The sequence below is a fragment of the Euprymna scolopes genome, chromosome 46 (genome assembly GCF_053919585.1).
Source record: "Euprymna scolopes isolate OS-2025 chromosome 46, ASM5391958v1, whole genome shotgun sequence".
Lineage (NCBI taxonomy): Eukaryota > Metazoa > Mollusca > Cephalopoda > Sepiida > Sepiolidae > Euprymna > Euprymna scolopes.
In genome coordinates this window covers 38,083,608-38,096,632 of record NC_136527.1, presented here as the reverse complement: position 1 = coordinate 38,096,632, position 13,025 = coordinate 38,083,608, and the positions used below count along the sequence as shown (strand labels likewise).

The 13,025-nt window shown below is 35.3% G+C and overlaps 1 protein-coding gene across 2 annotated transcripts; it reads right to left on the bottom strand.

The window, feature by feature from the left end:
• Window positions 1-939: 939 nt before the first annotated feature.
• LOC145270421 (uncharacterized) lies at window positions 940-9,761 on the bottom strand. Of its 2 annotated transcripts, XR_013865351.1 has the most exons (3): window positions 9,670-9,761; window positions 6,831-7,197; window positions 940-2,195 (listed from the first exon to the last, which is right to left on the bottom strand). XR_013865351.1 is itself a non-coding variant. In XM_080126062.1 (2 exons), the coding sequence occupies exons 1-2, from the start codon at window positions 6,927-6,929 to the stop codon at window positions 1,188-1,190; spliced, it is 1,107 nt and encodes a 368-aa protein (XP_079982188.1). In that variant the 5' UTR covers window positions 6,930-7,057; the 3' UTR covers window positions 1,049-1,187. The 2 variants fall into 2 exon arrangements, 1 of the variants encoding a protein (XP_079982188.1); XM_080126062.1 differs by lacking the exon at window positions 9,670-9,761 and having other exon boundaries at window positions 1,049-2,195; window positions 6,831-7,057.
• Between the last annotated feature and the right edge of the window lie 3,264 nt (window positions 9,762-13,025).

The following is a 13,025-nucleotide window of genomic DNA, read 5'->3' as shown; positions in this document are numbered from 1 at the left end:
AATAGAGGACGAGTTAAAAGAAATGTGTTACGTATGTAGGCATGTACAAGTGAACTTGAAAAGTATTGAGTTTTGGAGCTGAACGATTTGACAACATAATGACACGTTTTGGAGTTAATAGTTTTTACAACAGAATGTCTGCTTGTGGATGTAATAGTTTTGACAACAAAATGTCGACTTGTGGAGTTAATAATTTAACAACAGGGTGTCTTGTGGATTTGGACATTTTGAAAACAAAGTGTAACTTTTGGAGTTCATAGTTTTCATAACAGAATGTTGACTTTTTGAATTGGAAGTTTTAAAAACAGTGTCAAATTAATCTGATAAGTCGAAAGACTCATAAACCAAAGGGGTCCTTACCTGGGACTCACACTTGAACTCTATAAGAGATACATAGATATCTTTTATTTTAAAGTTCTTTTGTATTCAGTATATTTTTACATATGACACAACAAATGTTCCTTTTATACAAATCTCTCTTGTACTTGGTTCATCAGGTATATTTACCAGGTAATTTTTAAAATTCTTTTGTCTGATTTAAGTTCCTCCTATAATTACAGGAATATAGATTTTCTAAAGATTACAATTTCTTTTCTCTCGTACATAAACCCCTGGTATTTTGTTATATTTTTCTCACTCTGTTCAACTAAATATTGTTCCCAGGACTTGATGCAGCATTCAATATTCAACATTTTACAGATGATGTGGATATATTTACACAATCCATTGTATTTCATTGTATAGTAGCCATCCTCTAGCAAATGTCAAATGGCCCAAACTAACTTCTCTGTTGTACAAACTACACTTGTCATGCTGAGATCCTTTATCTTATTATGGAAGATCATCAGATATTGTTTCCCATATGTGTTAGCATATGATGAAATAAATCTGACCTCTGTCAAAAGGAACCAGGTACTTCAAAACAATGTGGTTTGTCTCTTTTCTTTTGATTTTCCTCGGGTTTTAAGTGCTATTATTTGTATTTATTTTGAACTTGGTTCATGCGGTATATTCGCCAGATAGTTTTTGAAATTCTTTTTCATTAGCATGGTTGCTTCTATAATGACTGGTGGGATTGATACCTTCTTAAGATTCCAGTTTCTTTTCATGTCGTACAGAAGTCCTTGGTATTTTGGTATTTTCTCCCTCTCTGCTCTGTTAGAGCAGCACCAACCAGGATGCTTATTTCAACTAGAGTTGCCACATTCTCCTTCTAGTCCCATACCACTATGTAAGGGTTTCTTATGTGTTTTCATATGACTCAACAAAGTTGACCTCTGTGCAAAAGAGGAGCCACATACTTCACAAAAATGTGGTTTCTCACCCGTATGTGTTCTCATATGAGTCAATAAATTTGTCTTCCATGCAAAAGAACAACCACATACGTCACAAGTGTATGGTTTCTCTCCGGTATGTATTTTTACATGACTCAACAAACTTGACTTCCATGCATAGGAAGAACCACATACTTCACAAGAATGTGGTTTCTCTCCTGTATGTGTTTTCATATGACTCAACAAATTTGACTTCCATGAAAAAGAAGAACCACATACTTCACAATAATGTGGTTTCTCTCCCGTATGTGTTTTCATATGACTCAACAAAGTTGACTTCTCTGCAAAAGAAGAACCACATACTTCACATGAATATGGTTTGTCTCCCGTATGTGTTTTCATATGACGAAACAAATGTAACTTCTGTGCAAATGAATAACTGCATATTTCACAAGAATGTTGTTTGTCTCCTGTATGTTTTTTCATATGATTAAACAAATTTGATTTCCGTGCATATGAAGAACCGCATACTTCACAAAGATATGGTTTCTCTCCTGTATGTGTTTTCATATGATACAACAAAGTTGCCTTCAGTGCAAAAGAAGAACCACATATTTCACAAGAATGTGGTTTCTCTCCTGTATGTGTTTTCATATGATTCAACAAAGTTATCTTCTGTGCAAAAGAAGAACCACATACTTCACAAGAATGTGGTTTCTCTCCCGTATGTGTTTTCATATGAGAAAACAAATGTGACTTCCATGCAAATGAATAACCACATACTTCACAAGAATGAGGTTTGTCTCCCATGTTTGCTTGCATATAATTCCACAAAAAATATATGCAATGGATAGTGTGATAAATTCCAATGACGAAATTTCCTTCTGATGCTGTAATGAAGTTGTTTTCATTGCACAAATTCTGGAAATATAAAATAAATATGAAAATTTCGAGAAATTTAATTTTTTATGTTAGTTTTCATAAATATAAATTTATCATTAATGAAATTCAAAACAAAATATGTATAGTTTTAATCAATACTGGTTTGTTAATTTGGTTCTATTTTCAAATATTTAACTAAAAATTTTTACATTCTTTATTTTTAGAGATGAAGATTTATTAATCATTTTATTTTGATTCTTCAGAACACTGTTTTCATCTTGGGTGTTATTTTCACAATGTTTCTATGTTACCTCCGATCTTATTCAGGTGTATTTTGTTGAACTTGGAATCTTTCTCTTGAACGCATAAATCTATATAAAATTCTTTGATACTTCTAAAGTCTATCAACATTCTTTGGGTCATTTAATACGGTTTTAAATTTTTTTCAAAGTCGATTTTTGCTAGGTATATTCGGGTAATATTTTGGAATAGTTTGTTATTTTATGGCATTTATATTTTATGGTAAAGGTTTGCTCTTTTTAGGAAATAAAGAAAAGTTTTATGGCTTTCTTTTTTGAAGAGTTCTTTTAAGTTTGTTGCCTTGTAGTGGAATTCTTGATCGTCACCGGGTCTGTTTGTCAGTATTGATATTGTCAGTGGTAGAAAGGTCAACTATATCACGCGTGTAGCTATTGAAGATGAACTCACTTGCAAAAAGCAGGTCACATATATAGCCCAGAGAAAAAGGCAAAAATTAAAGAAGTTTACACTCCGCCAGCAATCAACATTGCACATATGTTGTTCAATCCATACTAGCTAAGAATATCAATAACAAAATATCTCATAGAATATTGGCCCATTTTAACAGTGATCATATCACTCTACAACTGTGTGTGTCAATTTTTATTGCATATCCTTAATTGCCTTTTCTTTCTCTTGTTCTTCATATATCGACAAAGCCGTTTTACAAATGCAGGTAGAGAAGAGAAGGAATTTTTGTTACTTTCATATGATTTTAGGGGATTTTTCAGTTGGAATCTTTCATATATATCAGTTATTGATAAGCTTTTTTTTCATGCTACTCTGAGAAATGATGTCCTTTTAGCGACCAATTAAAATAAGGTGCCCTATATCCAAATAGAACTAATAAGCATGTCTCCTCCTTGTGACAATCACTAGGAGTTTATCTTCGTCGACCTAAAGATGAGGCCGAGGATGAAAATTTACTTGTTTACATCCTCCCAGATGATTATCATAGGTAACATTTGAAACGTATTCAAATTTCATAAGATACACAGGTTCTTGTACTCATAGCCGAAAGAAAAATAAAAGTTCATACAAATAAGAAGAGGGAGATAACGATTCCTTACTTAACTTCCATGGACACAAACCTTCCTTCAGTCATAACCAGAAGAAAAATAAAAGTCTATAACAATAGCAAAGGGGGAGTAACAGCAGTAGTAATAAATAGCAAGAAGAATTAACAATAAAACATACAATTCAACACCAAGAAAAATTAATAATTATTGAAAAACTAAAATAATCTCAGTTTTTTTAAAACAACTTTAAAAATCTCTGGATTAAACAAATTATCTTTAAGAATTTCTTGTCAATCCTACATTCATGCATTCATTCATTACACGAGAGCACGCAACTAATGGCTATCGGCCTTGTTTCTTAAACTTTCAAAATACCTGGATTAAACAATTTTCCAGAAGGGTCTTACCAGCTGGAATAAATTATGAAAGAAATTAGAGATATAATACTCAGATTTTCTTTACATGCTGCTTATATAATTCAGCTATCCCAAAACACATGTTCTTGTAATATAACGTGCATGGTGCTCATGTGAGAAAATCAGCAGCAGCTGTAGGATAGCTGACCAGTGAAAATATAAGCAGCCGCCGTCTTAGCACATATGCAAATAAAGAAAGTGTGCACATGCTGATGTCATGGGAAGGAGAAGAGAACAAGGCAGAAAAAAGACAGCACACGATGAGAAAACAGCAATCAGATATCAATGGCAACACATCAAAGGCTGTAAATGACAAAGTTCTCTCTGATTCTCTCTCCTCTGATCTTGCGCACATGGTACAGTGAGGGAAGAGGTGGCTGGTTACTTTTAATGCATCTAAAACCAAGCTTTTATCTTTACATCATCAATGCTCTGATCCCCATCTGTCATGAATTGAAATGGATGGCTCTCGTCTTGGGAAGGATCCATGTTTTGACAAGCTTCTGTGTTTGACCTTTACTCCTGATCTGAAATGGAACATGTACATCAAGTCTGTTGCCAAGGTCGCTGGAAAGATGGTGGGATCCTTCTACCGCTCTAGAAGATATCTCACTACTGATGCAATTCTCTATCTATATAAAAGCCAAGTACGTCCAAGGATGGAGTACTGTTGCCATATCTGGGCAGGAGCTGCTAAAAACAGCCAATCCTGCCTTGACAGAGTACAAAATAGACTTCGGGGCTTAGTGGGGATACCCTTTTCTCTTCCCTGCAACCTCTCTCCCACAGAAGAGATGTTGCAAGCCTATCTTTGTTTTATCGTTATTTCCATGGCAGGTGCTCGTCTGAACTCCAATCTCTGGTCCCCCTCGCCAGTCTTTTACAAAAAACACCCGTCTAGCTGAATCCACTGTCAAAAACTTCCCCCACTCTTTATCTATGCCTAAATCAAAACGTAGATTCCATGAACAAAGCTTCTTTCTTAGAACTGCATGCCTGTGGATCTCTGTTCCCTCTGCCTGCTTCCCTCCTGACTACAACTTGGATGTCTTCAAGTCCAACGTAAACAAATTCCTGATGAACCGATCTACACTAACGTACCGTACTTACAATAACCCTTATCCCTGAGTGGCTTCTGGGCCTTGATAAGTGGTGACCGCCTTGTAAAAAAAAACATGCTGATGTCACAGGAAGGAAAAGAGAAAAAGGCAGAAAAAAGGACAGCACATGATGAGAAAAGACAGCAATCAGACGTGTTTTGATTATGCAGTGAGGCAAAATGTGCTGCAGTGAGACAGAAAGTGGTAACGCAGGTGAGGAAAATGACAAATACAAAAAGGGCATTTCTGACAGACATGTACAACATGCAAGTGATATATTTTTAAACATAGTCAAAGCGTTGTTGGAAATCACTGGATTAAATGCTTGTGTATCCACCTAAAATAATCATATTTTATGTCTTTCCTTCTAAATTTGTTCCTGCGATGGTATCAGATTATGTGCAGGTGCGAGTTTTTTTTTTAATGCATGGTTAGAGTACAAGAGTTACTTGAAAATCCCAGTTACTTTGAATATTTGGTGTGTAAGCTGTGCAGATTACTGCTAGAAGTTAACTCCCTTTCTAGCTTATCAAATAAAAGACCATTTCTTATGAAAGCCCCATTAATAATAATTCCAATCATTTCATCTATCACAGTTAATGTCCCACAAAATACAAAATAGTTTAATTTTATGTCATCTTCACTCTTCAAAACAGGATTAAAGTTAAAGTGTACGATCACAATCCAGTAAGTAAATATTCATTTAATGTTATTTTTACAATGTTTGCATAATAAATAACACTCAAGATGAGAACAGTAGTCTTAATAATCTAAATAATACAAAGAATCATTCCTCATCTAAAAACTTCAGAAACGTAATCTTGTAATTTGCTTAAGAATCATGATTGTTTTTTTAAGGTTTGTTGCTTCGTTTAATGTCTATGATCTTCCAACCCCCCCCCCCCCGCAATCCTTTACAATGACGACTTTTATGAATTTTTTTTGAGAGTGCTGAAAACGAATATGTACTAAAAAAATGGTGCAGAGAAATAGTTTTTGTGATATTAAGAATTTACTTTTTCAAAGAGTGAAGGATAACATTTAAATATGAATTAAACTTAAATGAGCACCCACTTTATGGCCACCTAAGGTAGGGGTCAATTTTTGCCTTTGTTTTTGGGCGAAAAATATTTTTCGTTTTCTTTCCTGATTTCCTCTTTCAATAAAGACACAAGGATATTTAAAAAACAAAAAAAAATATAATCTGTATAAAAACACATGTAATTCCTTATGTTATCAGTAGTGACTATTTTTGTATGTGCAAATGTGCACATATGCAACAAACAAGTAGTTTTCCAAATATTAATCAATGTAATTCCTTATGTTATCGGTGGTGGCCAATTCTGTATGTGCAAGTGCATACTTAATTGGGCAGCAGTGATAATAAACAATTACATTTTTTTATATCCAGATACTTACTTGTTTGCAGCAAATTAAAATGCGATATTCGTTTTCAGCATACCCGAAAACCTAAAGAAGTTTTAATATTAAAGATGATTGTCAAGGTGAAAAATAAATAAAAATTAACCAAAACGGCTTTCAGGCAGGCCAACAAAACAAATTAAAAAAAATTATCACCATGTGACCAGAAAGTGGGTTCTTATTTTACATTAAATTTTATATAGAAAATGTGAGAAAAAAATTTCCTCTTTCAATAAAGACACAAGGATTTTTAAGAACAAAAATAAAGTATAATCTCTATGTAATTCCTTATGTTATCAGTAGTGACCATTTTTTTATGTGCAGGCCAACAAAACAAATAAAAATGTGGCCAGAAAGTAGGTGCTTATTTTGCATTAAATTTATATAGAAAATGTGAGAAAAAAAAGTTAAACTCACCTGATTTGAGGAGGTTGGTGATCGGACCAAAAACAATGACATTTGACTCTTGCTTATATCTACTGCTGCTGCTGCTGCTTCTGATGGAAGTGTTTGCATATGAATGACTGTTACTAAGTATTTAAAGGATTGGCACAGGGTCTGCTTAGATGAAGGAAACTTTCAGTGGACGTTATTTATTGCTGATAATAAGAGTACAGATGCACAGGTTGGTCTCCTAGCTTCGTGTTTCTTGACTGATCAGAGCTGGGGATACTTTCTATTGATTCCCACAGTAATTTCCTCATATCATGAAAAATAATTTTCTGCGTCACTTTGGAAGTATATATTCGTTTTTAGCACACCTGAAAAACTATAAAATAATCTGCTGAAAAAAATGAAAAAAACAAAAGATAAAACTTTTTACTTTAAACTTGTGGAACAATTAAAAATACATAAAATTTATAACATTTTTTTTTCTTTTGGTAAACGACGAAAAATTTTTTTTTTATGCTTAAGTCAATATTAAAAACAAAAACAATCGACATCAAAACGTTTTCAACGATAAATCTACATTTTCATTAGGATTATTCGTTTTGTAAAAGTAGTTATCTCCCTTACATTTTTAACATATTCTGCAAATGTGCAAAAATCGATACTAATTTCATGTAGTAATACTTGCGTTTTTGTTTTATTATCTGCTTTCGATTAACTTTATCTGCTTTTATAAAGGAAACGATTTTTCAAATGTGATTGACTTTACAAGCTCAACTTAACATTCAAGATGAGGAACGGAAGAGCAAGTTCGCAGAAAATAAAATTAAAGAAAAAAAAAATTCAAAATAGAGCCGATCTATTTGGTGAATATCACGGATAAAATTAGTATTATTTTATTTAACATTTTAATATTTACATGAGAGAGAACAGGTTACAAGTTTCATTTTTATTATTTCTCTAATTCTTTGCATGGTATGTGCAATTTAAAGCCGGAAACTGATAACAGGTGAACATAGTTTAGAAAGCCGACTTGTCATATTTTTTATGTATTTCCGATTATTTCTTCAGTGTGTTTGGAAAGTTAATCTCTATATTAGAAAAAATACACGTGAAACAAGTTTATAATGAAAACTGTTTTCATGATGGCTTCAAAGATAATTAGTAAAGTCTTAAGATATTGAATTAAAAAAAAAAGATGGTTTTATTAGCCCCTTCCCTCGAAGCGAGATTTTAGTAACAGATCTAGCTTTGCAAAATAAAAACAAGAGACAACACGTCACAGATAAGTCTTACGTAAGCCCCAAAATGTAAGAAAGTTGATGTTAATTTATACCTAGTGGGGAGAGGAGTGCCCGGCTTTGCCCAGTTGTTAAATATGCTTAAATATGATATTTTTAATTTGTTCAGATTTCGTATATATGATTATAGAGTCGTGATGTCAAAAGTAATAAAAAATGTATTTGGGTGTCATCAGCTAGAAGCGAAACCAAAATCAAAACTGTAACATTCAAAGCTGGTGACGTTACCACTGTACAAACGTAACATGCATATGAACTGATTAAAATAAACGAAGATGAATTTACAAAATGTATAACGATTTTTTTTTTAATTTTGACCCTATAGAACTTATGAAAGTTGTGCGAAGTTGTAAAAACTGACTGTGGAATCACTAACTTCTACATGTGTTACTCTTTGTTTACCCATTTATAATCAGGATCTATCAATTTTCAGGATCGAAAATTACATGTGAAAAACTACATTTAACGAGATTACAGATTAATAGAAGGTTTCCACCAAGGCACATCCTCACATACATAAAATAAAAATATAGAAATAACCCCGGAAAATAACGACACTTGACAAACAACTCGAAATCACTGTATTAAGATAAATAACATTTATTTACGTGTAAGGAATATTAATTCAAATCCTTCAAACATAAATGTTTTTTTGTAACGAGTGTTCATTATGCAGGCTTAGCTAAATGAGGATCTCGTGAGAATAGCATGAAGTTTAAGATTACTGATTTTTATGACAAGAGTGTTGTTACACGTGGCTTGAAATGAATGTGAATATTTTCTGAGAGAAAAACGGTCATTAAATCATGTAAGCAAAAGTTTTGTGATAATTTTTATCATTAAAACCACATTAAATATTTTTAATATTATTTTTTGTGCAAATATTGAATGAATACTGCTTATCTGTTCCTGAAATATAAAAAAATATGCTTAATTGTTAACATTTATGATGTTTTATTTTTATATAAAAAGCAAATAGAAATTCATGCGTTATTTTTTTTAATTTAAAAAGACAATACTTTGCGATTTTAGTCATCATATCGGCGTCAATGGACACATGTATCCATAAAAATAAAACTGAGTTTCTAAAAAAAAGGAAATAATAAAATCCATTCAATAATTGATATTTTAAAGTTTATTATCCATTTTCATATTAAGTTAAATAAAATGACAAAATAAAATAAAAATAAAATAAAAATAATCCACGATAAAATATTTAGTTTCAAATACAAATAACGACCAATTAAACGACGTTTTATTTACTGGATATTTTTCCGGAAGTTATTATATAATAAGTTCGATTTTTAATATTTTTAATCCTTTTAATTAACACACGCATATTGAGTAAATATTGGTAAAATAAACTGCTTTCAGATAAACCAAATAAAATCAAAAAACAAAAAACAAACAAGAAGTTATAAAGGCTGAAAGCATAAGGAAATGAACAACACAGCTATGGGTAAAGAAAATAAACAAAGTTCGCAATTAAGATGAAATAATAGTAAAAAAATAACGATAAAAGTATTTAAAGTGTCTTTAAGAAGGAAATATATAATGCTTCTTACCGGAACTTGCTTAAAATGACGAAGGACAACAGAAGATTAAAGACAGCGACATGTGGGACTAGAACAATTAGGGAATAAGACACTGATCAACTTGCCGGTGTCGAGTCAGAGGAAACTCTAATGAAAAATGTCCGGCCAAGGGAGATAACTGTTAAGCGGACATAATGCATGGGAAATAGGCAACTATTTTAGAAAGAAAACAACTTTTATAATTATTTATTGTAATTTGTTTATATTTTTAAAAATATGTTTGTGGAACTTAACACTACTGTTTTGTCAAGTAAACTACTTTTAATTTATTCGATTTCGAAATTTATTTTCACTTAAAAATATCCGTGTATTTATGTTTATATATTAGGTACGAGCAAAATGGGCGGATAAAGATAAGGGGGACCTAGTTTTGCTTTCATACATCCATGTGCTCTGTCACTGTTTTCGCGTCATTCTGTCTTTGTTGGAACACTTGGATTCAAAGTGTTCCTTCTCATTGCATGCATGGCACAATTTGCCATAGGCTGGACATCTGTTGCGCTTTGCCACGTGTGCGTAGCCGCAGAATAGGCATTCTCTTTTTGAAACGGGTTCCCTCATTTGACTGGTTTCACGTACCCTCATCACCTGGGCTGTATCTGCAGTCAATCAACAGGCAAAAATCACTGCTGACACAAATTCTTTCAATTGACTTTGCTGCTTCTCAAACGTCAAATGATTTCTCTTTCCTCTCCCACCCACAAGTGATCTGTTTTATGAGGCACACACACATGATCCCGCGAGACTTTGTTCACTACAAAATGTCATGGCCGCCACAATGGACTCTTTCTTTCTTTCTTGACGCGTGTGACTTACAGGACAGACAGACACGAGGACATTTGTATGGTAAGCCATTTTCCTCACACTCCCCCTGATCTCATGATCACAGAGATGGCAAGGGGGTGGTAATCATCTTCACCAGGTGCTTCTTCGAGGAAGGACGACACACGCCTCATCTTGACTTGTGCTTTTATCTACGGTCTGAGGGTCGAGCATCTCTGTCTGTTCTGGGAGGCTACTAATCTCAGAGTCACGGTCAGATGGTGGTGCTGCAATCCAGACTGATGCCTCACTGATTTGCTCATGTTGTCTAGTGATGTTTGCTTTAACATGACGGGGCACGCCGTCGACCCGCACCGCTTGTGGGCTGATTATTTCAGTGACTTGCCCAACTCCATACCTTGTCGTGCACTTGCCTCGCAGATTTTTGATCCACACAACATCCCTTTTCCTCACTCTCTCTCCAGCTACTTCCAGTTCAGGTAGCGGGTTCGTCTCTATACCCTTCACTCTGATGTGATGTCTATGCAATGTATCAGCCGGCGCTGTAGAGGGCGAAACATCATCTTTCGGGCTTACATTGTACAAATAAACTGCCTCAAACACTGTTCAGCCTGATCTAGCTGCGATTGTTTTGACAGTTTGATGATTCCGTTTAATGATTCCATTTCCACTAGGTATATGGCCGCATCGAAACCTCAGATGTATTCCCCAGCTGTCAGTAAACTTCCTAAACTGCTCACTAGTAAATGCAGCACCATTGTCAAGCAATATCTCTGTTTGAGGTCCATATTCAAGAAAAATATTGTTTAGTTGATGGACAATAGTGACTGTATCTTGTCGACGCAGCATATGCCATATGGCAAACCTTGACGGACCGCAATCAATGAGAGTCAGGAAATCCTTGCCATTGTGGTGAGTAATGTCTATCACTAGCCGGCTCCAGTAGCTCCTAACTTCCAACTTCCCCTTTTCCCAGCGAACGGGTGCCGGGTCAATGGACTGGCATTCCACACAGTTTTTGACCACTTCCATGACGTCTGCTCTTTGCACTCCTGGTTCAACCAACTTAGCAAAATATAGGGTCCGCTTGATTCCAGGATGCCCGCTTTGTTGGTGGATTTCCTTAATCTGATTAGATTGATCAGGGATCATAGATACAGCACAGGGAGAGTGTGTCGGTTCAACAGTTCTTTTTATGGCATCAAGCCATCTTTGAGGTACCCTTGTTAAACAGTCTGCCTTATTTATGCTGGATCTGACCAGAGACACCTCCAGTGATAGTGCATATTCGTTCACCAGGCTCATGATCGTGTTGAGCCACCGACGGATGAGCATCTTGCTTGTTGCTTTGGTTCGCACTTCAGCCTATCTGGTAAGAGTGTCTGAAATCCACTTATGGACGTAAGCAGAATCCGTGAATAGTAGCAAGGTGGTTGTCTTCCAAAGGATTGCCAAGTTTATTCCCTTAATCACTGCATCGAGTTTTGCCAGGTTTATGTGTTGGGAGTCCTTTTCTGGGTGCAACCAGCAAGCGTCTTCCACTACAGCTCCATCATGAACTAACGACATGCCAATGGCAAGAAAGCTTGCATCAACCCATACACTATGGTCCTGGCTATCAACACACCATCTGCTCCATGCTGGATCTTCTTTGTGCACTCTGGTGAGGACCTCTCTGACCATTGTATTGAGAGGGGCGTCATAAATTTTGTCATCTCATCCGGTGATAACGTCAGAGGCTCTCTGTTTGATGAATACCACTGCAATACGAAGCCAGCCACCCACAGGAAGGTGTCCAACCAACTTTCCACACAATGAAAATACATTCCGTCGCATGAAAACACAGGGCATACCTAGGATTTCATTGCCTCGTTTCCAACAAATGACATTATCTTCTTCCAAGACCTGCAAACCGAGCACTCTTGCACCCCCCCTTGCCTTTCTGGTTCCTTGCTGAGAAGGCCAAATTTGTGAAGATGTGTTTACATTCTTTTCATTTCTTCATCCACATACACATCGTCAATTGCCCACTGAATGCGCTTATCCTTAGTCAATATAGCGTCAACAATTTTTTGCATAATTGATGGTGCTACATTAAGTCCAAATCCCATGCGGGTTAAGCAATACCTTTCTCCTTTGATGAGTACCATTTGATAGGGCCATAGTGACTGATGGATATGCACTTGAAGGAATGCTTTACGAAGATCCAGCACAGATACATTAGATCCTGCTTGCGCCATTCCCTCAACTTCACGGTACATACATCCACGCGCGCTGTAAAAGGATTTATGTGCTCATTTAGTTCCCGATAGTCGAGTATCGGCCTCACCTTCTGTTTATTATGCTGGATAACTGCCATTAATGGGATCAGATAGTTTGGGGGGGCCCAATTCCTTCTCTGGATAGGGAACTAGCCATCTATTTTTTATCCAAGTCTGTAGTCCCTTACTGTATTCTCCACAAACTCCCAGGGGAATTTTATATTCCGGAACCCTACAGTACAACTTCCAGGGTGGGTGCTCGTCCGACCATTTCCAAGAAAC

Bases quoted from the DNA above. Each gene is read 5' to 3' on its own strand.
- LOC145270421 (XM_080126062.1), bottom strand. From the start codon at position 6,929: ATGCAAACACTTCCATCAGAAGCAGCAGCAGCAGCAGTAGATATAAGC. The intron at 2,196-6,830 runs GTGAGTTTAACT...TTATATTTCCAG, and splicing joins CACCAACCTCCTCAAATCAG to AATTTGTGCAATGAAAACAA.